The sequence below is a fragment of the Calonectris borealis genome, chromosome 2, assembly GCF_964195595.1.
Source record: "Calonectris borealis chromosome 2, bCalBor7.hap1.2, whole genome shotgun sequence".
Lineage (NCBI taxonomy): Eukaryota > Metazoa > Chordata > Aves > Procellariiformes > Procellariidae > Calonectris > Calonectris borealis.
In genome coordinates, this window is record NC_134313.1 from 39,385,798 (window position 1) to 39,411,836 (window position 26,039).

General features: G+C 37.5%; 1 protein-coding gene across 3 annotated transcripts; it reads left to right on the top strand.

The window, feature by feature from the left end:
• Positions 1–118: 118 nt before the first annotated feature.
• On the top strand, positions 119–24,651 carry MYBL1 (MYB proto-oncogene like 1). 3 transcript variants are annotated; one of them, XM_075141727.1, is made up of 16 exons: positions 119–458; positions 4,274–4,376; positions 4,504–4,575; positions 7,594–7,686; positions 8,715–8,935; positions 10,707–10,890; positions 11,116–11,190; positions 12,720–12,824; positions 14,050–14,283; positions 14,598–14,966; positions 15,421–15,563; positions 15,961–16,075; positions 17,769–17,885; positions 17,972–18,076; positions 20,062–20,241; positions 22,019–24,651. In XM_075141727.1, the coding sequence occupies exons 1-16, from the start codon at positions 439–441 to the stop codon at positions 22,145–22,147; spliced, it is 2,265 nt and encodes a 754-aa protein (XP_074997828.1). In that variant the 5' UTR covers positions 119–438; the 3' UTR covers positions 22,148–24,651. The 3 variants fall into 3 exon arrangements, with proteins under 3 accessions (XP_074997828.1, XP_074997829.1, XP_074997830.1); XM_075141728.1 differs by having other exon boundaries at positions 12,723–12,824; XM_075141729.1 differs by lacking the exon at positions 20,062–20,241 and having other exon boundaries at positions 22,019–24,645.
• The last annotated feature ends 1,388 nt before the right edge of the window (positions 24,652–26,039 follow it).

Sequence of the window (26,039 nt, forward strand, 5' to 3'; positions counted from 1 at the left end):
GGGGGCCCGGGCGGGGCAGCGCAGCGCAGCGCAGCGCAGCGCAGCGCAGCAGCCCGGGGCGGGAAGGCGCCGCCGGAGCCCGCGGCAGCTCTGACAGGAGGGGGGAGGCACAGCTGGGCGAGAAAGGGGCCGCTGCGCGCTCCGTCCTTGCGGGCAGGGGCCAGGCCGAGCCATGCCTGACGCGCCGGGGGCCGGGCCGGGTCGGGGCTGAGGGCGGCCGCCGGGGCGCTGTGGATACCGCGAAGCTCCGCGGGGAGGAGGGGGCCGTCGAAGGAGCCCTGCCAGCCTCCAGCCTTCCTGAGCCGCTAGTGCCGCTCTGCGTCCCCCGCCCGCCCTGCCGCGCCGCCCGGCTGTGAGAGAAGGAGCCCGGGCGGGGGCTCGGGGGCTCCGCGCTGCGCCCCGCTGCCGTGGCGGCCCCCCCTATGCTGCGCCCCGAGGATGGCGAAGAGACCGCGCAGGTGAGTGTGGCTCCGGGCCCGGCCTGGGGATCTCTGCGCCTTCTGCCTCCCGCCCCCTCCCAGTCGCTGCCTTCCACGCCGCCGCCCCGCGCCCAGGTACCCCCCCGCGCCCCGGGATCCCTGCCAGGTGCCGCCGCCGTCCCGCCCCGCCCCGTCCCTGCCGCCCCTCACCCCCCCCCCCCCCGCCGAGCTGTGCTGGCGCTGCGCTCGGCCTCCTTCCACCTCCCCGGCCTCGGCTGTCACTGCCCACCTCCCTGCCTCCGCCCTGCGAGTCCTCCCTCGCCCGGCACCCGCACAGGTATCTGTCTTCCCTCTGGCTTACGAGCACCAGCGCTCGGGTATAAATCTCGCCTCTCACTCGGAGGCTGCTCTCGCTTCTGTGCTTTTGCTCTGACCATCTTTGTGGTGGCTTGCCTAGGCAAGTCCTTGGCTTTGCTTTTCTGTGGTCACTGAGCCTGTCAGTAACGACTACGTTGTCTCCGCAGTAGCTTTTCCTGCTGGTTACTTTCCTTCTGCTGGAGTAATACTTCTTGCTTTTCTCCTCCCGAGTGGCTTTGGCATAGCCCTGATGGAAGGTTTGGGGCTGTTCAGATAAAGTTAATGTTCAGGCCTGCTGATTCCTGCAATATCTTAAATGCACCTACTTTCTCTGATTTGACATATTCTTTGATTGAGGATATCATAATCTAGCCTGAAATCTTCCTGAGAGAAAATGTTTTCCTCAAGAGCTTCAGCAGCAGCCCCAGATGGTTTTGATACATCTTTTGCTTTATTGATATGAAAATGGGTGTGTCTTTGCTTTGTATTCAGAAGGTGGGTGTTGGAGAATTGTTTTATTGCTATAATTATTCTTGTCCTAAATAGAAAATCAGTTTCTGAAAAGTGATAAAGAAATGTAAAAGAAGGATTAGGTTGAGAAAGGAAAGGCTACTCAGTAATATTAATGCGTGAGTTACCTATTAAGGTTTTACCGTGACTGCATACTTCTCATGGAATTGGGGGTGGTTTCACAGTTACAGATACTAAAACTGCTTCTGCATTTTCCTCTGACATGAAAAGAGTTCATAAATTAATGTTCTTCTGCCAAACTGCAGAACTAAACCAAGAAAGCAATTCTTCGGGGTTCTAGTTGTGTAAGGAACAAAGATTCATTAAGGGGCTTTGCTTGCAGAGGCTAACTGCTGGAGCTGTCTATGCTTAGCTATCTGCAAGAATCAGCTCAGAGAGAGAATGTTTCTTGTTACTCCTAATCTGCATTTTGTAATTTAAGAGACTTTCATCTGTGGTATTGCAAACAATAGTTTTGTCTTTGCAAAGCTTTAGCTTGTATTATCTCTCATGGCTCTGGAGTGCTTTGATGTCCTCATTGAAAATAGAACTGATTGTGGATAGCAGAGGAACGTTTGGTTAGAGATCAGTAGCCCTGGAAGAATACTGTGTCAGTGTGTGATGACGATGATATCTCCAAAACTAAATCATTGTAATCATGATTTTACATAAAGGTGATTTCAAGACTTTTAATCTAGGTGTGGAGTAAGGAGAAAGTATAATTGTTTTGCACCAAATGGAATTAAGTTTAATATTGTTAAGCTGCTCTTTGTTTTTTGCATTTGGAAACTTAATGTTTTTCCTTTAATGGTTCTCAACTCAAAATTGCAAAGACAGCTAGCACAAAACTCATGAAACTTATTGTTCCAGATTTCTTATTTGATGAAATTCAGTGGTCGTATTCTACATTCGTGCAGTATTGTGGCACAGTTTCACAACTGCAAAAGAATTGTCAAATGAACTATAACAACCCCACGTGTTTGAAAGTCTTTTCTTTTTAATCGAAAGCTTAAGTTAGTAGTCCCAGCCATTCATGTATATTTAATTTATAATCTACTGATGTACTAGTCTAAACAAGACCAAAGACTAAACAATTATTCACATGGAATCGAGGTGCAAGAGAGCTTAGTGCCCGCTCGGCCGGCCCTTGCACTCTTGAAGTGCATAGAGGTGGCCGGCAGTCGTGCCGGTTTGGCTGTGGGACATGCATGCTACTGGAGAACTCCTGGTGCAGGGTTCTTAACTGCCGCTGCTGGCGGGGACCCTACGTTGTCTGGCACCAGCAGTCTTGTCTGCATCACTGCCATGTACATGGAGCCCTTCCTCTTTTTTAAAATCCCCACGACTTTTCATGTAACTGAAGACTCTGTTCTTGAACTGGTTTGCTGTGCAGTGTGTAAGGAGATTGTGTTGACAAACAGCTAAACCACAGGCCAAATTTCAGTTACAAGTAAATTGTATGGCTTGCTTGGTGTGAAATAGGATTATAATACCAAGATATGCTCCTTATAATACCAAGATACGCTCCTGAAGTTTGTCGAGAACTTGTGGAAGTACTGTGAAGAACTTGCTGTTGACCTTTCAACAAGCTTATTGCTTTATATTTCGCTGGCTCCATGAAGTTTTAATATGTTTACTTGTTACTAACTATTTCTACTGCATCATGGAGCTAAGTAGGGCAAATCCAGATGTGATGTAGGATGTAGAAACAATGTTAAATACACTAGGTCTGCAGGTGCTGGGTACATACCATCTTGTAGTAATGCTTTCAAGTAAGTAGTGTTCTTCTTGAATGACCATATATTCATGTTAGCCACAGAGAACATACTCACTTAATGGGAAAAAACAAATATACATAAATGGTTGATCAGCATGCTGTATGGGTGAATTGCATGTTCTAGAAAATAATGTAGAGATCTGCCATCTAATCAGTTCTTAGGACACCAGCACAGATTAATTCTGGGAAAGGATTTTTTTACCTTTGCTTGAAAAATGGAAATAATTTTCAAGGCTGAGCAGAACTAAAGAATTTAGTTTTGAACATGAATTTGTGGTATTTATATCGTGCTTTTTACTGATAATAAAATGGAGAAAAATTAAGATTGCAGTGTGAAACTGCATTTAATTACAGCTGTGTATTTGGATGGGAATCTCTTTGTGTCTTTGCTATAACTAATGCAGAGGAACTGCTCATCCTGTTGTTAGGCCTGGGTTTCCACATGTGTTTGAATTTATGCTGTTTAACATGAGTCACTGACATAAAAGTTTAAGTGATATTTCCATGCAACATTTCCCTGTGCTACTTGTTTGTAAAGCTTTGTTTATCAAGGCTGTGAAGTATGCGTTTCTCCAGTAGATGGAGTGTGATCTACATGGAGTCATGTAGAGGTTACCTGGCTTCCTGCCCCTCTGCCTCTTACCTTAGAGGGTCAGCACTGATACGGTAGTTACTTCTTGCTGGAATATTTCTGTCTTCAAAGATTTGTATCTAATTCCTGTAACATTGAGGCAACGCTTCTATTCAAGGCAGGAGCCCACTTAAAATCTCAAGTTGACCCCAAATTATTTGGCATCCTTGTTGTGTTTGTTGTTTGAGTTATGGAGGTGGAACATGAATGTATTTTGCAGACTAGCAAACCACTTTATCTTGTAAGCTTATTTGTGTAAAATAAATATTCATAAATGTGTTACAAAAACATGATCTTAAACAATAGCTTTGGCTTCAAATTTAAGTCTTGACTTGGAATGAATTATCAGTCCATATCCCAGTACGTGGCCTTGAAATTAAAATTAACCCTGTTCCTTTGACATGGTGAATATAGGCTATAGCTGGAGGCAGATCTTGTGTTCATGCAAATTCCATATGTCATTGTAGAACAATATGTACAGATTGGGAAAAAAAGCTACAAGTAGTTAGGAAAAATAAGTTATTCGGAGTTATTTTAAACTTTCTTTCTATCTTCTTCACTCTTCTTTGTACTCTGCAGTGAGGAAGATGATGACCTTCAATATGTGGATCATGACTATGAAGTGCCACAGCAAAAAGGTTTGAAGAAGATATGTAACAGGGTGAAATGGACACGTGATGAGGTAATACTCTTTTTTTTTGCTTTAGTTTCATTCCTATATGATATTGGTAGCACATGAATGATGTTATTACTTAGTATCATATTGGTATAGCATGTAACATTTATTGGCTGAGGTTATGTCTTAACAGGATGAAAGGCTAAAGAAGCTGGTGGAACAAAATGGTACAGATGATTGGGCTTTCATTGCTAGTCATCTACAAGTAAGTTGAATCTCTGTTTCAATTAAGTTCCCTTTTAATATTTATTTACTTTGGTCATATGTCTAGTTTGGAAATGAGGTGAAATAGTAACAGTAACATAATAGTGAAAGTACACATAATAGTAAAAATAGTAAAAAATATTTTAAAGGATGCTTGTAAATTGGACTTGAGATCTAGCTCAGACCTTGGAGAACCTTATTAGGTCAGGCTGGGGCTGAAGCGATGGTCTGAAATGATCAAAAATAATTGATGCCTTCTGTCCACACTTGCTACTTGTTTTCATTCTGGAATATGTTCCTGCTTCCTATTGGTTGCATCAGTTGTGGTGGTTACATCTACAGTTCACAGGTTGCTTCTGAATCAGTTAGGAGAGTGGGTTGCATCTGAAAGATTGCTTGACAGGAGCAGGATCAGTTTCTTAAACACCTTAGGAAGAGTGCGTGTGTGTGTGGTGTTTTTTTGTTTTGTTTTGGTGTTTGGGTTCCCCCCCCCCCCCCGTGATATCTGCTTCCCTAACATATGTAAGTCTTTCCACCCAATGATATCTTCAGTTGCTAGGAATGGAACCTTAGCAGGTTTCTTGGAAGTTTCCTACTGACACTTAAAATTTCTTGTTCTGTTCCAATGGTCAGGTGGAATGAGTAAAGGAGCTGTTGGTTCAAACGTTAAATGACTCCTCAGCTGTATGAGCTGCACTGGTAGAAAATACCTACAACTAGAATGAATGATGTTTGTTTCTCTTCTGATTAAATGTTATAAAATGCCTACTATAAAAACATGGCTAGAATCTAAGGCTGAGATCACTACCTAGAAGCGATATTGTATATTCAAATGTTAGAAATCAAAAAAATTACAGCTCCCCCACACCTTTGTGGTTCTTATAATATTGAATGGGATGATACGGTTGTATGAAATTCCTGTGTAACTAGGTAAAAATAGACTTGAATTCTAAATGCTGAACAACTATAACTTTTCATTACGCTCATAATATTTGTGCAACAGTGTGGTGCTTCTGATTTTTTTTCTTTTTCTAGGTGGCAAAGTATAGATATCAGGGAACGAACTCAAAGCTTCTAAATTAAAGGAGTGCATAAGCAAATCACTATTCCTTACATGTACATTATCCCCTTCCAGAAAGCAGTGAAATGAGTGAATGGTAGAGGAGAAAGCGATAATATCAAAAAGCTTTTATTAAACTGTTTAAAAATACAATGTTTGGTGATACTGATCTGCAGGTGTAGTATGGAGTTGCATTTAACAGATCTCACAGTTTAATAAAAAGTTCTCCAGCTGAAAACAAATGCTTCTGGAGACAGAAAGCTGTTGTTCAGCTGGGCCCAAGTGAGGTTGAAAAAAGGCTCCCCAGCTATCATGGGAAACATGCATGGAGGATCAGATTGGCCATTGCAGAATCGTCAATGTTGGAAGGAACCTCTCAAGATCATCTAGTCCGAGCCCCCTGCTCAAGCAAGGTCAGCTGGAGCAGGGTGCCCAGGACAGTGTCCAGCTGGGTTTCGAATATCTCCATGGATGGAGACTCCACAGCCTCTCTGGGCAACATATTGCAGTGTTCAAATTACAAAGCCAAATAATAGAGGCTGGCATAATTAGCATTTACCTTGTTACTGATGGTCTTTTGCTAGGAAAACCAAGTGTATTTTGAGTTACTAGCATGTAAAGGCACTCAAACTGCCATGTTTTCAGAACCCCATTTCACTATTGGGCTGAGCACAAGTAAACTTTCCCTCTATTCTGCCCAAAAAAGTGAAGATGGCTTAAAGGTGACTCTCAAGAGGGGGAACGCAGCTTGTATTCTCTTTCAATTTATTGCGGCTAAGGCAGACCTGAAACGGTCCCATCATTTGTTTTGCTCTTCTCCCCCAAATATGTCATGATTTTAGAAATGTCTGGAAGGTAAAAACACTAAAAGGCCACAATTTCAAAATTTTTCTTTCACCGAAAGTGGGAACATCTATTCTATGTTGAGTCTGTCTTCTACAGCTTATCTCCACCAGGAAATGATGATGTTTTGTAACAAACTCTAGTGTGCTTTTAATCATATAGTGTCTACTTGTGATTAACTTGAAGGCACTGTGATCAATGTAATTTTAGATGTAACAGTGTTTTGGGTGTTTTTTCTGGTCTTGCAGTCTGTTTCTTGTTTAACTTCATCTTAATATGGTAATGCCTTTACTTGGTAGGCAAACTCAGCAGAACCTTGAAATCAGTACTTGCTATCTGACAGCTTGCACTGAAGAGAGTAGATCATCATGTCCCAGTGTTATAAAAGGCGTACTAGTATGCTGTGCTGGGGCAGGCTCTTATCTGTGTGTTTCTAAAGATTGGACCAACTACCCTGAGAGTCCCAAACTTTCCTACAGACAGTTTTTAGGAGGCTAAGCAAAAGCTTACTTCTATTTCATAACTGGGAACAATATTTCAAAAGATCCTTAGTGAAGCTACAGAAAAGCACCATCTGTCCTGAGCAGAAAAAGCCATGTTTTTTAATTAGTATGTGTTAGCTAAACTTGATATAAATCTGTTTTCCTTAACACTCTAGTAAAGAGCTGAGAATATATTCGAGACTTAGAAAAAAGTTTATTCTTTTATTTGAAAGAAAAAGAATTTCCTTCAAAAATTTCTTTCCTTATATAGGTTATAGATAATGTCAAAAGCATAAAAAAGCATCACGTAAACTTCAGAGAAGGTGTGGAGTAATGAGGACAAAAATAATTCTAAGTTTTTCTTTAAAGAAGAGTAAGTTCTGAATTTGATTATCAAGTAAGAACACTGAAGTAATTAGATTAGAGCTTTGTGCAAGGCTGTTTTTTCTGGAGAAGATTTTTTTATAAGCAAATGAAGAAGGAATAATAAGGGAGAATTTAACTATTATACTAAAACAAAGGTCTGAATAAGTCTTTTAATTTGAAATAAGCTAATAATTCTGGCTAGCTAATATTTACAGTTTTATGTATTTAAGAGTTTAACAGGTACATTGGTCTTCTAAAACTATTTCAGAATCGTTCAGATTTTCAGTGCCAGCATCGATGGCAGAAGGTACTAAACCCAGAATTGATTAAAGGTCCCTGGACTAAAGAAGAAGATCAGAGGGTAATAAAAACTAATTGATACTGTACTCTTTTACTGTAATAAAATTCGCATATGACTGCTAAGAATGTGTACTTTTTCTTAGGTTTCATCCCCACAAAGATGATGTCTGATGCATCTTGTGACATAGATAATTACATTACATTATGCTGCGTGAGAAGAAAAAAAAATGCAGCTGCTCTTAAGTAGATGGAATATTTGGTCTGCTCAAGCATTTCATTTCTCTTTGCTCAGATTGGTAGCTGAACTATTCTAGCTTATCAAGTAGAGAAGATCTTTTTACAGCACTAAAGATCAAAGGTCTCATTTACATCTTTCCTCAAACCCACCAGACTTAAAGGGGTTGGGAATAAGGGAAATTATTTCATACTCCACTGTTAAAGAACCTAGCAGTGGTGTTTTAGACTCCTTTTCCCCTTCTGTGTTAATCCACACTATAGCTTTTTGCCTGTAAAACCTGGACATATAGCTTTCACAACTATATTTCAAATTGATTGCTTATTCCCACTGTTTAAAACTGTTTTAAGATGTTTAAAACTAGTATTTGTCAACTTGTAAATATGGTCTTCCTAATCTATTTTTTTACAGTTCTCATCAGTCTTTTAAGAAAAAGCTTCAAATGTGTAAAAACATGTAGAAATGAGATGAAGGTTGAGAGTAAAGAGGTGTGGGTTTTTTCTCATGCGTATGTTGTTGAAAAAAGTCAAACCAAGCATCTTTACCAGCTTCTTTTTTGGTCTTTCCTAATGTCAGCTTACGCAATGGGTGGCAGAGAGGAAACTTACAAATTAATGTTTTCATCAGTATATACTTATGTTCTAAACACAGTGAATTTGGAGTTAATAAGCAGTTTTTGATTTCTTGAAAAATAATTTTTAATACCCCAAGTTACTGTCTGCTTCCTTAGGCCTAGTATCTTATCAAGTTGACTATTATAATCATATTTCAAAATGTGAGTTTATCAGTGTTCTCAGTTTTTGATTACGAAAATTAGGGTTTGGAATTACAACGTGCTTTCATCTGTGTTCCAGGTTATTGAATTAGTTCAGAAGTATGGTCCAAAGCGCTGGTCTCTAATCGCAAAACACCTGAAAGGAAGAATAGGCAAGCAGTGCAGAGAGAGATGGCATAACCATCTCAATCCTGAGGTAAAAAAGTCTTCATGGACAGAAGAAGAGGACAGAATAATCTATGAAGCTCACAAGCGTTTGGGAAACCGATGGGCTGAAATAGCAAAACTTCTTCCTGGAAGGTGCTTTTCAACTCTATTTGTGTTAGATATTGGAATATGGAAAGCGGTCATCGCACAACTCTTTCCAATGTAATTTGTTAGTCAGAGAGCATCTGTTGAAACTTGCGTCACAACATCTTTATCTTGGTAGATACTGAAAGTTTTTTAAGATCTTTTGCATTTGATTATGTATTCTTAAAAAGCCATAAAACCAATAAAAAGACCTCTAACACTCTGCAGGTTCCTTCAAAAATCCTCCTGTTGGAAAAAACTGTAGTAGAGCTGAAGAGTAACTGCAAGTAATAGTGGAAGACACACTTAATGACTTGATATCAAAGTGCCTTCATTAATATGCAATTGGGGGTGACTTTCTTTTTGGTTTAAGATCAGAAATTCTTTTATTTATTTATTTTTTGTGGAACACTTCTTGTTAAACAGGACACTCGAAAAAGAATCTTAGTAACCTTCAAAAGTCGAGGCTTAGGAGTCATGCATTGCAAAGCTAGTTGGTTACCATTTAGTCTCTAAGTTAAGAATGAATTGTATGCATTGTTCTCCTTATCTTTGTTTCAAATGTGATTGCCAACTTCTATGCTTGTGGAAAACAAAATTTTAGTGTATAAAGAGTTTAATGAAATAAATTTTTTACCTTGTACTGTTAATTGAAATTTAATGTTAAGCTGTCCCTCTCTGAATACAGTCTGTGTGTTCAGGAGGTGACTGTCTAGCTGTGCCTAAGGAATGTCAGCACTCGTTATGTTGGGAGAATGAGTCCTTAGAGATGTGTGTTTAAAAATTTGACATTTTGATTAAGTACACAATCCATGAATCACAGAAAATCCTTTGGAGGAATGGGAAGGGAATGGATTGCATCTTAATAGAATTTCAGAGAGGGAAGATGAGTTTGTAAGGACAGAGGCATTCCTAATTCACTAACTTATTTGTTGAAAATAAATCCAAGATGAGACTCTTAGCTAAAGACTGGATCGTAGATCTCGAAGATTTGTAAAGAGTCTAACACTAGTGGGATGAAAAAGGGGAATACTTCTTGGAGTTGAGCTTAAATGAAGAATGGGGCTTAAAGCAATTTTTATTTCTGTGTACTTCTCTCTAAGGCTAGTAATAATATTGCTAGTATTTTAGACTAATGCAGTCATACTTAATACTTGTCTAGTGTTAAAAGTGATTTCAGCCTGCTTGTCAAACTGCAGGCATTTTCTTTCCAAGGGGAGTGACAGCAGGTACTGGTCTTCTGTCATGCCTGCTTTCCCTGTACAAGATCAAGGGCACCAAGAAGTAGTGGGATGTTCTTCCACAAAGCTGCACATAAAACTCAGAGCTGGGAATGCAGACTCATTTTTTTTAGAAGAGAGGTCTTCCAGTGGCAAACACTTGCCACAGTGCCCTTATTAGGCTGTGGGACAGTAGGATGATTGCCTTAGCTTCATGTTCTGCAATTTATAGGAGAAGGTAAATAATGTAGTGACAGAGAACACACGGTTATTCCCAGTATCCAAGAAAAAAGGTTTTCACCCATGATAATAGCCAGAACCAAGGCTTTCTCTTTTGCTACTTTTAATTTCCTGCAGACTTGAAGTTTAGTAGAAGGAAGTTTTGAAAAGCTTTCTACTCATTATGCCAAACCTCCACTGATAATAGAACTTTCAGTCCAAGCTCCTGGAGCTTTCTGGAGTTGTGGCTTTGGATTAACCTACTGTACAAACCCTGTAAATTATGCTATATATTAAACTTTGAGCTATGGAAATCAGTCACTTGTACACTTTCATTTTAGGACTGATAATTCGATTAAAAATCACTGGAATTCAACAATGCGAAGAAAGGTGGAACAGGAAGGATATTTACAAGATGGTATAAAGTCTGAAAGACCTAGTTCATCCAAACTTCAGCCCCAACCTTGTCTGACTATGGAACACTTGCACACTCAGAATCAATTTTACATACCTGTTCAGACACATGTAAGTTCAAAATCCAGAATGATTAGTATTTGCCAGTTTCAAATAATTTATTGGGTTTGGAACAAGAAACAAATCTGAAAGAATGAAGATCTGTTGAGTATTTTTGTGATACTATGGTAACTTAGGGCTTGTAAACAATAATAAATAGTTTATGTACAATAAACCAGAGATAATTTTACGGCCTCCTTTTCTTTAGTGTTTGTAAAATGATTTATGTCTTTTTAGATTCCAGCATACCAGTATGCCTCACCAGAAGGCAGCTGTCTAGAACATGCTTCAGCTTCTTCCAACTTAGTTCAGGTAAATTGTTAACGGGCATTGTAAATGAAGAGAATGTACTGTGTATTATGCTGTAAAATGATGAGTAAACTTGTAACTTCAAAATGTCTTTAGGTCTTTATCATTCATCTAAATTTATGTAAGTTCCTCGGTAAGTAGGGTTGCTAGCTTAATTGGCAGTTCTAGGTAGGAAAAAAGGAGCTGTCTTTATACATTCCAGAAACACAATGGTTGTGCTTATTTCTGACAGAAGTATGGCTTAAAACGTAGTCTACTCGTTACATCTTTAGGTTAAAATTATGACGGGTTAGTATTACCTAGCTTCTGAGAGATTTAAAGGCAAGATTTTACTACTTTATATATGTAATAAATATAACCCTATCTGAAAGACTCAGTTCAAATAACTTACTGTGACTTACACTTATGGCTGTGCTTTTTTGTTCTCAATAGGTTTTATTTTTTTCTGACTGATAGACTTCTGTCAATCAGTTGAAGAGGCTCTTTTGCAATGTTCTAAATGCTGAAGTATTGAGAAACTTTAAAACAAACAAACAAAAAGGGATATATTTATTTCCTTTTGCTCCTTTGGGCTCACTTAGAATATATCTGAAATTCCTCATGTGTTGCAGACTTGAATGTAGGTCTTGGTTTGTAATATGACTTCCTGGAAGAATTTTTGTGAATTTGAAATTAGTAAAAAATTATTTTGACACAGGGAATAATACAGACTTTGTTTGTGCTAGATGTGTTAGAGGCATTCTGCAGAACTCTGTACCTAACGCTAAGTTTCCCTTAGGTGCAGGTCATCTGTTTCATGTTGCATTTTCTTCCCTGATCTCAGTATAAGAATACAAATCATAACAAAGCCTCTTATAGCGTTCGATGTTCTGGATTGCCGTGTACAGAAAAGTGTAAGATACTTCATGCTCCTTGAAGTCCTCCCTAAACTGGGGAGTATAACTAGTTTTGAAACTCATGGCATATATCCTCACTCCTATATTTATAGCAATAATAGAAAGTTTTAAGGAGGTTAAAAACCAACCAACCAACCAAAACCAAAACCAATTAGTTAATTTTTTTTTCTGATAGTAGCGGTAGGATTGCTTGTGTAGACACTCTGTCAGCAAATGCTGATTTGAAACACTTTCTTGCACACTTAGTGACGATAAATAACTAAAAATTCTAGAAAGCACATGAAAACACAAACACATCTACCAAGGTGCCAACATTGTTGCTTCTATTAAAGATAGAACTGAGTGACTTTTGGTTAAAAAGCGTTATAGCGTACTGAGCATTTATAGGCCATGTTAGAAACCTGTTAAACTATTAGCTTGTATACCACTTTAACATTGCATCCATCTCCTAGTAATTGCTGGAGTTTCGCTTGCGAGTGACTACTGTATTACAAAATATGATACAGCTTGAACAGATCTGTTCCCGCTATGTGTGGATTTATGTTAAAAATGTAGCTGTGTTATAATGTAGAATCTTTACTGTGGAGGGGTGGTGGAGATCGAAAATAGTAATGGCTTCTTTCTTAAATTTTTCAGCAGTCATTTATTGATGATGATCCTGATAAAGAAAAGAAAATAAAGGAACTTGAATTGCTACTTATGTCAGCAGAGAATGAAATCAGAAGAAAACGAGTGTCTTCTGTAAGGACTGTAAATTTCTGTAAATATTTGAATATGCTTTACTGAGATTAATCCTCAGCAGTTTAGTAATGGATGTTTGGTTTTTTGTGGTGTTTTTTCACCCAACCTTCTAAAATCAAACCTATGGCTGTTGGGTTGTAAAACAAAGTCTATGTATTAGAATTGAGGCAAATTATTTTTAGTGCAGTTTTCTAAACTGCGAAAACAGCAGAAATATGACCTGCAATTTGGCAGTTGTTCCTAAGACACAGGATTTTAATCCTCTTCAAGAGGTAGCATGTTTCATATCATCGCCATTCAGTTTTATAGATCAGCAATGTCGATCACCTGTTCAACAGAGAAAGGTGAAAAATACATAGGTTTTGCCCTATTTGATTTCAAAACGTCCTGTAGATTATATTTTTATCAAACTTCCATGTGAGTGCTTGCAATACTTAATATCCACATTCGGACATGACAAACAATATATAAATTTGTACTGGACAAAATTTACATGTACTTCAGGGGAATGTGGGAAACTTGCAGATGACAGTCACTTATTTCCTCAGAGACAGAGGGCTGTGAACAACATCAGACACCTAACCAACCCAACCATATTGATCACTAATTTAGATTACAGGTGAACTTCCATTTTTTTGTGGTGGAGCTATTCCTGGCATTCTCTTGAAACAGTACAACGTTCTGCTTATCTAGTGGAATCTGCTTTGCTTCTACATTTCCAGTGAAAATTAAAATCTCTTTCTTGAGTACTAAGCAATGTACTAAAATGGGATAACCATTTAGAAGTTAAGTAAACTATCGTTAAAAAAAAAAATCGGATCAAACAAGAAGTATTTCACATTCTAGAAACAGTTTCTAATCTTAAAATGTGCCTGTGTTCTGTAGTGAAGATGACTTTGTAAAATACTGATGTTCAGGAACACAGGTAACTTGCATCAGAGATGGCTTCCAATACAACCCATAATTCTCTAAGTTATAAGAATGTATAAGATATGGATGAGAGGCAAGATAAAAATCTTACACAATTTGAGGATGTTGAGTGTTAATGTAGGGAGAAGACTAACTACATTAATGCAAACAGATAATTAGTGTTTGAAAAAGCAAAAATTAATAGTTGTGCTTAGTCTTTCCACATACTACTTTTTTTTCTTCCCCGCAGTCACATAATTGACTCTTCTCAACTTCTAAGTTGAATAAGATTAATATGTTTCTTCATACTTTTTAGCAAGCTGGAAACTTACCTTGTTGGTCTGGAAGTTTTGTCACGGAAGATTGTGTGTCTAATACACTAAATAGCCTTGGGGAACAAACAAGCGAGTTCTACAGCATGGATGAGACCCACGGCACATCTGTTCAGCAGAATTCACCACCTAAGTATTTGGCTGTGGAAGCAAATACAATGTTATCATCTCTACAAACCATTCCAGAATTTGCAGAGACACTAGAGCTTATTGAATCTGTAAGTCTGTGTTTATTCTAAAAAAATATTTATTTAGGAACATCAACTTACACAATATGTGTAAGATACTCTTAAAATTACCAGATTCTGTACTTGTCTGTAGTTTCACCCATATTGAGTGATTTGGTTTATTGCCTATTTTAAAAGAATTGTGTTCTAAAATATTCAGTGTTTTAGGATTGTGTGAAAGATACACAGAAAATAATTCAGTATATGGCTTCTGGAGGTAGAGAGCTGTTAGATTGGCTTGGACGTTGTGAGATAATCTTGGATAAGCCTGCTAGTGTTTGAGTGTTTTGCATCTTGCCTCATAGGATCCTGTAGCGTGGAGTGATGTCACCAGTTTTGAGCTTTCAGAGGCTGTTGCATCTCCTGTCAAGCCAGCTCCAGTAAAAGTAATGCGGATTCAACACAATGAAGGGGCTGCTGAGTGCCAGTATAATGTCAGCGTTGTGCTTGATGGCAAAAAACACAGTAGCATCAGTGGCGAGGAAGAAGCAGTTTTTCCAACAACCCCAAACTTAACTAAATTCAGCACTCCACCTACTATCCTAAGAAAGAAAAAGAGATTGCGTGTTGGGCAATCACCAGTTAATGAACTGAATGATGGCTTGTGTAATGATGCCATCAATGTTGCGCTGAAGCATACACCAGTGAAAACACTACCATTTTCTCCATCACAGGTGAGTTTATTTTTAAATCTGGCTAAACTATGAAGACTGCAGTGGGTGGATTATAAATTACTAGTACTTTCTTCCCTAGTCATACATTGTAGCCTAAACAAATATGTTCAAAAACTTCTTAAAACATCTGCATAAGAGTAGGTATATTAAAAAGAAATTGTTAAATAACCTATTTCCTCTGTTTTGAAGACTAACTGGGGGGGAGAGGGGCAGCAACTTATGTCTCAGTTCACACTTTCTCATGCAAATAATTGTTGATAGAGACTTACTGTCTCTGTGACCTAATTAAGCAGTAGGGATTTTAAATGTCTTGGAGTATAAGTCAAGAATAGTTTATTGGGGTTTGTCAGTAAAAGCCCTTCAGATATACACATACTTTTTTTTTTACTGCTCAGTACAGTGGTGAAGTTTTATCCTTTAAGGTTGCTTAGTTTTTTTTCTCTCTTGCGCTTAGTTTTTCAACACTTGCTCTGGAAATGAACAATTTAACCTTGAAAATCCTGCATTTACGTCGACTCCAATCTGTGGGCAGAAAGTTCTTATTACGACTCCTCTACACAAGGAAATGACACCAAAAGATCAAAAGGAAAATGTGGGGTAGGATTATTACATTAAACATCTGGTGGTGTTGCTCAAATAAAAACAAGTTTTTCTGTAAATATTGAGAAATTAGTCTATGCGTATGCATACTGTGAATGAGTTTTAAAACCCCTAGCACTTAAATGCTTGTATACAAGCAAACTGGCTTTCTGTTTTTAACTTAACAGAAAGTGACTTGTACTCAGTTAAAATTTTTCCTTTTTTAAAATACTGAACAAAATCCAATTAAAGTTTAATATTCCTGGGGTAATGCTATGGTGATCTTAATACTTTCAGATTCATGTAGTGATATCTGTTGTGTAAATTAAGGTATTTTAAAATGTTTCTTAGATTCATTTTACTACATTACTGTTGATTAAGTGAAATATATAAAAAATTTTCTATGCTTGAATAGTTTTAGAACTCCCACAATTAGAAGATCTCTTTTGGGTTCAACACCAAGGACGCCAACTCCTTTCAAAAATGCTTTGGCTGCTCAGGAAAAAAAGTATGGTCCCCTCAAGCTTACGGTATGTGATGACATTGTTTATTTTCTTCTTTGTCAAAGTCTAAATGCCCTCTTGTTTTTGAGATATTGTAAGCCTCAGCATGATCTTAGAAAGCATTTTCTAACAATGCTATTGTTTCAGTGACATTCCATATTATCCTAGAGAACAGCTAGGGTGTGAATCAAAAATGTTTCGGGTTTTGTATGTTAGACTATATCCTTCAGTGTAGTGTGGAGGCATTGTCTTTTTGAATGGTACTCATTACATATAATCATTTGATCATAGTAATCTTATGGTTCCACATTTGTGAGTTGTTTTAAGTTTGTGTAGCCTTGCCAACACTGTACCTCTTACGAGGTGGTAACATCGTTGTCTGAGATTTTAATTTTAATACTTCAGCATTCTGTTTTTTCAAAAGAAAAATTGTAAGTGAGATAGTGAATGCATGTGGGTTCCTCCGACTGGATAATTTAGTAAGAGCAAACTGGTGCAGATGAATGTGACTGACTTCGTTATTTTAAGCAACTTTCTCATTTGACTTGAAAAACTGCATTATCTTTGAATCCTCCGGACTATGTAAGAGCTGAGTTGCTTTCTGGTTTTGGTTCTTCTACAGTGCTAGGACTGAAACTAGATGTTTACCGCAGCATGCTAGTATTCTGAGAATTTTTTTAATGGGAAGATGTTTGGAAGTGTTTTATTCTTCCTAGCGGCTTACTTGAGTGACGTAAATAATTTTCTTCATCCTAAAAACCAAAATCTTAATAGAGCAATTCATTATTCCTCTGATTCTTCTGGCTGTCACAAAAGACTTTTTTGGTTGACTATGGATAATGTTAGTTTTTTGTTTGTTTGTTTGCTCCAAATGAATTCAATTTTTGCTCTCTTCCTAGCCTAGCTAAGGTATGTTAATGCATAATAACTTTTGGAATTCAGTAGACATATGCTTTTCAAGTTCTGAAAAAATTCCAGCCAATATATATTGACTACTTCTTTTCTGCAAACACAGAAGGTAGCTCAGACTTCGCCACAGGGCTTGGCACCATCTGTGTTACCCTATAGATTCACAGTCTCTCACTATGCAAATGGAGTGGTTTGGCATTCCTGTTTCTGTCCACTATTACCCTCCTGTTCAAAATCAAATTTTGAGGGCTTAAGGGAATTCTTCTCCTGTTGGTACACAAAGGAGCCATCTGTATGGCTTCTGTGATATTCTGTACTGTACTTAGGACTATCAATGTTTTTTTCAAAGATTTGTGTTAAGATTGATATAAATTCCTTTCCCAACAACAGTCATACTTTTATAGTACAGTTTTTTAGTATGTTTGTATGCATGTATATATACATATATGTGTTTATGTATGTGTTTAGTATATATAAAGTATTTGTATCCCTTTTGTCAGTGAATAAACATTGCAAATAAATGCAAGCAAGTAGTTTGCATGTCGTCTTCAATGCTACCTTGCATTTTTTGAGGCACTGTGTGCATGTATATGTTTTATCTGTCTAGAAATAATGTGGAGTACAATGAATTAAAAAAATCTGCATAGCATTGAACTGTTGATCTGTAGTTGTTAACAGCTTAAATCCTTTTATCTGTTGCTGTATTTTGCAAGATCTCTTTTCTGGCCTACATTAGCTGAAAGTAGAATATGATAAAAACTAGCAACTAATAGACTTCCTGTATTTTCTCCTCCAATTTTAATTAACTTAGTCACAACCACTTGCCTTCTTGGAGGAAGACATTAGGGAAGTTTTGAAAGAGGAAACTGGGACAGATATATTTCTCAAGGAGGAAGACGACACTGTGTATAAAAGCTGCAAGGAGGAGGTAACATTACAATAATAATTTCAAATAGGAAATAACTGCTTTTAAATAATATTTTACAGTTTTTCTCTGCAAAATGTTTATTGCAGCACAACTCTTCTAAAAAAGTCAGAAAATCACTGGTCCTAGATCCATGGGGAAAAGAAGAGGTTGGTGCCCAGCTCTTCACAGAAGATAACAGTTTAGGTGTACAGGTAAGTATTAAGCGACTGAAGAGCATCACTGGCAGCAATATTAATATAAAACTGAGTATCTTTCATTCTATCAACTAAAAGTGTTTGGATTGAGGCTAGATTCATAAATCTAGAAAGTGAAAATCATCTTCAATTTGAAATACTACTTTAAGTACTTAAGCAATACTTGAACATTGGGTTTGAATTCATGCATGAATTCTTCCTTTCAGGCCTTCAGAGCAGGACTGGTAAAGTAATGTAGATGCTTTGCAGATTTGCTGTTATAGCAAAGCTGCTTCCATGCTGGTTACCTATAAACTTTAGCATATATGGCACGCTGAAGCTCTCTGTAATACCCTAGGAAGATGGCATTTGCCCCTGTGTTTTGCATGCTTGACAGTCTGGCAGACATGTTCTGAAGATACCTAATTGCATATTAGGCAGCATGTTTTCCCTTTTCCCACTTCACATAGTAGGGAAATACTTTAAAAAATATCAAACACGTAGAAGATGAGGTTTGTGGGCTTTTTCTGTCTGTAGGAATTTGAATACTTCTGCCTCAACAACCAAGACATCAAGAGTTCAGAGATGGAGCTGTTTCGGTCCCTCATTCCTTTAAAAAGTAGCCCAATATTTTTCCAGTTGAGTGATTGTATAGATTAATCTTTAGTCTTGTAGTTTGTAAGAAAACTTTCTTCTAATCTAGTTCTTAAATTAATGTATGTATGTGTTTAATTCTGAAAGAGCAAATGTCTGTGACTCTTGATCAGGTATAAAGCTATATTCAAGAGGTAGCAGCCAAAGTCCCTAAAAAGAACAGGTGCTTAAGTCATACCCCGTTCTGATTATTGTAGCTGGTTTTCTAAATTCCCTTCTTAAACGCCTGGTAGACTGTGCCAAGCCTCGGTGTCTGTCCGCTGGGTGTTGGGTGCTCTGCCACCTGGTGGAAACTCCCCGCTTCCCCGAGAACATCTCTGTCTTGCGAGGAGCAGCGTTGCTGCAGCCATTCAAAACAGAAACAAAATGCCTGGTGTGTTCTCTTAGTAATGTCTTGTTATGACATGGTATATTGTGCATCACTGATGTTCAGGTTATTGAGCCTAAGCCAAGATACACTATAATGATGTGGTACATTAAAGGCAGTGGACTGGGAAAAAGTTGCTTTTCCTCCAGTTCAATGAGGGATGCTGGTGCAACAGGAAGATTCGCTCTTAGCAAGAGAGATAGGGGTAGTATCTGATTTAAAAACGAAAAATGTACCAATCTTTAAGTAGAAATTGTGTGTCCATGTGGTGGTAAGTTAGGAGTAAGGTCCAAGGTAGAATAAATATGTAAAGGTAGTTTAACGCAGTTTAATGGGGTGTTTTTGTAAGCGAACAAGTACATATGCCACTGTTACGCTCATCTAATTTCTCTAAATTGCCATATACCTTTCTTCTGCTTTGCTATAGTGAAGCTGGATTAATTTCTTTTTATTTCCATAAACATTATCAGCATATAAAAATGTTCTGGAATGATCGATCCAGTGCTTATTTCAGTTCTTAAAGCAGTTCCTCCTCCTGATACTGATGTGATCTTAATTTTTTTTAGTCCAGTCTCCTTGTGCTTACTTTCACAAGGGTTGTACTAGAAGTGAATTAGAAGCTTTTTTTCTTTAAAACTGTTCTGTAGTTACTACTTTATCAAGTCTTGTTCTTAACAAAAGGTAATCAGCTGTAGCGTGGCTTTATATGAAAGAAACCATCTACTCAGTAATGCTCAAATCATGCTAGTAGCTACTTGTTTTACTGTGCTCAGTATTGACTATGAATCCCAGTATAGACCAGGCTAGTTCTTCAGATACTGTTCATTATTTTTTCTTTTCAGATTCTTTCCTAGGGTCTTTCTGATAGTATTTGCTTTGTTTACATTTTGGCTTCTCTGATCACAGCAGTTGAAGACTTTTTTTTTTTTTAAATTAAATACTAATTATTATTCCTGTTCCCTACCCTCTTTTTTGTCAATAGTCAGAAAATGCATATACCACATCTTTATTAATGATACCATTGTCGGAAATACATGACAACAGATGTAACCTGACATCAGAAAACCAGGATGCAAATCCAGCAAACAAAGCAAATGCAGTAATTAAGAAGAAACTGAATGCATGTGCTTCAAAAAATGTCAAAATGGAGAAAGCTCTTCAGGTCTGGATGCAAAGAATTCTATTATTTTTGTTAGCAGGTTAACAAAGAATTTATTTCTAGTTTCTGTCTTGTACTAATGTCTAGAATTGTTCAATTCAGTGATCTGGTTTCGGTCAGTGTTTCCATGATCCTTATTTCTTGTAAGTTGGTTGTTTGTCCACACAGTGTTTATTTATAGCTAAGTTCTTTAAAAACCCTGATGTTTCACTGAGTGGCCTCTAAGATTTAAACATGGGGGAAAAAAACACAGGATAGGTTAGACTTACAAAACAGGTTTGGGTACCCAAGTCTTAGCAGTAAGAAAACTTGACTTGATGCAAACCAAACCTCTATAGCAAACTAAACTTCTAAGTTTCTCAAATTTGCCTGGTGCTTACTTCATAATAAGCCCAGTGGGATTCATTAAGCAGAGTTCATCCACAGGTTCTCTTTGGTAATTGTACATCCATATATTTTGCATATTGTTAAAACTCTGGAACCTAGTTTTTCCTCTGTGTGTGTCTTGACCACCAGGTTTAGGGAGAGATTCTCTTTGACCTGACTGGGTGCCTGTTCTAGTTTGCCCCATACGGAGTTAATGTATAAAGTTTTTGTGTCTTCTCAGAATATCTACAGCTAATTTAAAAAAAAAAAAAAAAAGGCAGGGCACCTGGAGCCTGATCTTCCATGTCCTACTTAATTGCTTTAACAATGATGTGTTTGTAAGTACAGAGGCAACAGTATTACTTTCTGATCCTTTCTTATGCGAAGAAAGAACAAACCTCATTTAATTGTGATATTCCAAAAAAAGAATCAACTGCTCTGAATTGCAGCAAAGGTGAATACATCTATCTGGCCCAGAACTATGCTCTTAAGAATACTTAAAAGAGGAGCTTAGTCATACTAGACTCACAAATATTCTCATTGAACCATCTTCCCCTTTTTTTTCTTTCCCCTGAGAAATTCCCTCTCAGTTTAGCGGTCTGTCTAACCACGAGTCCCTTCCACGAATCAAGTCCTGCTAAATTTCTAGACAAACTGAAATGGCTAACTTTCTCCGTGCATCTATATGTGGAACTGATCCTTTGGATCAGTTTCTAGCTCAGTGTGGGAGGGAGAGAATCTTGCATTCTTCATTACGCTACAATCTGCTAGTGTCAGGTCCAATTTAGAGCTGCTGCAAATCAGCTTGAGATTCAACAAAACATGTAAACGTGCATGGTTTGCTTCATGGAAGAAGCAGGACTAGTGGCTTAATTATTCTTCCATTTATTATTTTTATTCCTAATTCCTTTGCCATTTCTAATATATTCCCAAAACATCTGACCGTTCTTCCACAGCTGCCACTTTGGTTCATTTAAGTCCTTCACAGTATTCTTTTTCAGCTGCCAAACCGTTTTGCCTTCCTTGGTGTCTCCAGACAGCTGTCAATATTGTATTTTTCTGCCTGTTGAACTTAGCACATTTAAAGGGGAAGATATCCAAAGAGAAGATGACTTAATTAACTTGTCTTTTATGTATCAATTGTTGAACTAGTCTCTTTTTAAGAATGTTTTTCATTTTGTGTGTTAGAACTTAAAATGTAACACAGATGCACTGCTGGGGAGCTGGATTAAGGGGTGGAGAGGGAGCTTTGTCACAGGTTTTAGGTATTGTATTGTAGAACTGAATCTTTCTCAGTAAAATACAGTATTGCTAGACTTTGATATTTATTATTACTCTGAAAGGTTGTATGAGAATTGCTCAAGTATTTTAGTTAGTTAAAAGAATCTTTTTAACTGAATTTTATTTTATGCAGCCAAATTGTGAATGGGAAGCAGTTGTTTACGGAAAAACAGAAGACCAGCTTATCATGACTGAACAAGCCAGAAGATACCTGAGCACATACACAGCTACCAACAGCACTTCAAGGGCTCTGATACTGTGATGGTCACTGCAACTGACAACCATCTCCTTCCATTGAAACTGACACAATGTTGAAGGCGATTCCAGCACAATACTTGTGAATTAAGTCTTTACTTTGAGACAGTCTGCCAAGGGAAACCTTAAAGCTACCTTAAAGCTTCCTTTCTTCTTTTGACTGACAAAGAACAGACATGAAGCTCTCGTATTCTCTATGAAGGGATAGTACAAACAGTTCTGCAATGAATTTCTTAAATATTAAAAAAGTAACATTCTAAAATATCATAAAGAATGGTAAAATACATTGCAGTACTGACAACATACAGTTTTTAAGTCTATTTTTCATATTTATTCTTTTGACTTGCATTGCTTTTTTTCTGTTAGTGCATTTTCAATATAGAGTAGGTTTATAGGTTGTTACTGGTTTCCAAATGAGCAACATACATGACTGAATGTGCTTTTGCTTATGTAGCATTTTCCTAGTATATAAAGAAACACAATGGAAAGGAGTATAAAGGAAGGATAGAAAGTTGCACTACTAATTTTTTTGGTATGCTGCAAAACAATGAAATTAACTACAGTGTTAAATATATTTATTTGCAAATGGTACTAGAAGTAGGCAGAGGGGGGTGAATTAGGTTTTAGTGTAAAGCATCAGTATTTTCTTCATAAATCTCAAAATGAGACGATTGTTGAATGTATTGTACAGTGTGTAGGAACAGGGAAAATTTTGTAAATTGGAAAGGAGTCTGTTTTTATAATTTATTTTCATTTTAAAGCTTAAATGTAGATATTTATATGTATGCAGGTTGTCTAGAAGCCAACGTTGTTTCCTGTTAAAACAGCTAAAATGAAAAAAGGACAAGTTTAAAGTATGGAATAGCAGAAGAATTACAGTGGTGAAGTGTACAAATCTATACTGTATGTTACATCTACATAAAGATTGCACTATAACCCTTAAATCATGTTGATCTACAAAATAATTACAAGGTATACCTGTATTATACAGCAACTGTTCCCGTACCTTGTTTAAATATATTTAGAAAGGAATGGTAGGGTCCTATATGTGACCCAGGAGTACTTCGTCCTGCATAGGAACTAAAAACTAATGCATTTTAATTTTTTTTTTTTTAAAAAAGAAACTTGGCACCTTGGATCTCAAAACAATTGTATCTGCACTTAAGTTTGATCATTATATACTTACTAAATGTTTGAAGAGCAAAGAGAACATTCTTTTATTTATGAAAAATCTTTGTCCTTATTTAAAGGTATACAGGTCACAACAGTTGCTTTAGTTGCCTATTTTAGGTATTTGCACTTATTTTATGTCTTTTTTTTTTTGAAGGAATGTTTTGGTTTGCTTTTGTTGTAGAGATTTTTATGTAGTTAATTTTGAGCAAGTTATAATGGTGTGCTATCAACAAATACTGACAGGTAAATAGAATTGTACACTGTAGTTTTAGTTATTTATAATTCAAACACTCTTCCTCTCCACTCCCGGGTGTGCTGCTACAGATAGTGGCAGAATCGGCTTGCTGCTATGAGAGATGGAAAGAGCGAGCATCATATGCACTGTATGTAAAATTACAAAAATGATGTCAGGTTCTCTAGTTAACTTTATGAGACCAACCAGTACTATGCAGGGTGTGGAAAGTATTCCTATCACTTTAATATCAAAGATGGTAGAGAATAATTTATTAATGGAGAATTTTAACGTGATGAGTGGCACAAGGAAGGTAATGGGTTATTCAACTTTTTTAAACATCTCAAAGCTTATACAATCCTTGTTTTTAGGAGCTTTTTGATATTAAATATTTGCCTGGCTATGATAGTAGTAGGCATAAACATTTTTAGCAGTTTTTAATTCACATCAAAATTTTAAGCTGGGGCGGGAATCCTATATAAGCAAGGGGATCAGAAAATACCCATCATGCCAGGATTACTCCTCACCTATGAAAATTGAGAGGAGGCAATTGGAATTCTTGGCAGTACTAGATTTAGGTGTGCATTACCAGGATGGATTTAACAGCAACATTTATCGCTGGAGACAGCATTTAATTCACAAAAATGAAATGAGACATTGAGAGAGAATGAATATCTAGAATCTGGATGATATATTTCAGTAGAAGTGGTATCACCAAAACTGCCTATACCAAGTTTAAGCATAGATTTATGGTAAGTAGTATTAATTTGTGTTGGTATTGGTTGGATCGTTTAGTTAACTCCTACTTTGTTGCTTTAGCAGGAAGGTTTTAATCTTTCATATGTCAGGCATCTTTTATTACTTTTTGAATGTTGTGTGCATTTGCATTTCTTTCAGTTTATAAGTAGATTGTACATGCAGCAGCCAAACTTGCATGAAACCTAAATACATATTACTCCATATTTTTGTTTTAAGGTGTGACATAATGTACAACAAATGCCTTGTTTATCTTAGTTTTTGTTGTACTACAAACTTTTCTTTTATGTAAGAGAATCTCACATACAATACAGACCATATTAATGTCAGAAATAAAGCATCTATGTACCAAGTTACTGTAAGTGTCTTTTATTTGAGCACTTAAACACTCGGTGCTCATTAAAGCACCATGTATGTATGTGTGTATGTGAAACTGCAAGAAGCCTACCTTTTGTAGACTGGGCGGAGACAAGCAGCAGTCGTGGGAATCAGTGGGTTACACAGCAGGGTGGGAGTCCCTTGACAATACTTCAACTCAACCTACTTGTAAGCCTGCTTGTATTTGGTTAACAGTTTGTATTTGTATCTCAAAGCTTTAACACAAATATTTATGTATAGGAGACAGTTTGAGGGATGAAGAATGTTGCTAGTGCAAAGCTTTTTTACATTCCTTTCATTTGAATGATAGAAGTGATATTTTAGTATGTGTGCCTGGGTCTTGGGAGGTAAATGCAAGTGTAAGCTGTGCAGTGTGATTTTTTTTTTTCCCCCTAACTAGTACTTACAAACATGTATTAATCTGAATTAGTGTTAGACTTTGACACTCTTATTTTGCTAGAAGTGTGGGCATTCAATAGATAATATCTATTGCCTTTCCCAGTTTTGTGACAAAATATGAATGTCAAACAATTAAAGTAAGATAATCTGTTGAAGGAAAGGACAAGAGGGACTAACACAAGCCAATTCTTGAGAAATATGTCCTGGTGATTTGTATCACCCAGCTTTAAGCTGTATAGGCAAACTGTGACTGTTACTGGGGCTTTGCTGGGGTTCTGGCTGTCACAGCCAGACCTCTGTATGAATATCCCGCAGGCCTGCACGTGTTTGCGTGCATGAAGTTTTCCATCGCTTGGGACAAGCGAGATGGGCTGATTGTAGAGTTCTTGTCGTGGCTGGCTGCTGACGTCTGAAATCGGGGAGAAATGTAGGTAGATGAAAGTGAAGTCTTGAATGATGTGACTAGTTCGTTTTTCTATGTCAACTTCGCTCAGTGAAAGAAAGTAGAGCAGATGGACAGCCAGTAAGCCAAACTTGGGAGGAACTACAACCTTAAGTTTGATTATATGAAGACTCTGGAAGCTTTACTCTGGGCCTGGCTTTTACTTGGAAGAAATGGTCTTTAAGGAATTGATTGGTGAGAATAAACCCAGTTCCTACTGCTATTATTCTGGTTTTACATGAGAATAACTCTACTAGATTTGCACCAAACTAAAACTGATGCAATGTTGTGAATCAAGCTTCATGAAATAAGGATTTTAACTGGATATTAACTGACCAGGGTTGCACCATACCTGTGACCAAGGTCCAACACAATGCAAACAACAAAAATTCTGAAACTGGAATTGATTCTTGCATTTGGTTTTGTGACAAACATCCAGATAAAGGTTCAGTACGTAGGCAGAAAATACACCGATGTCTTCTAAGGCTAGACTTTTAATTTTTTTTTTCATAAGTTTCC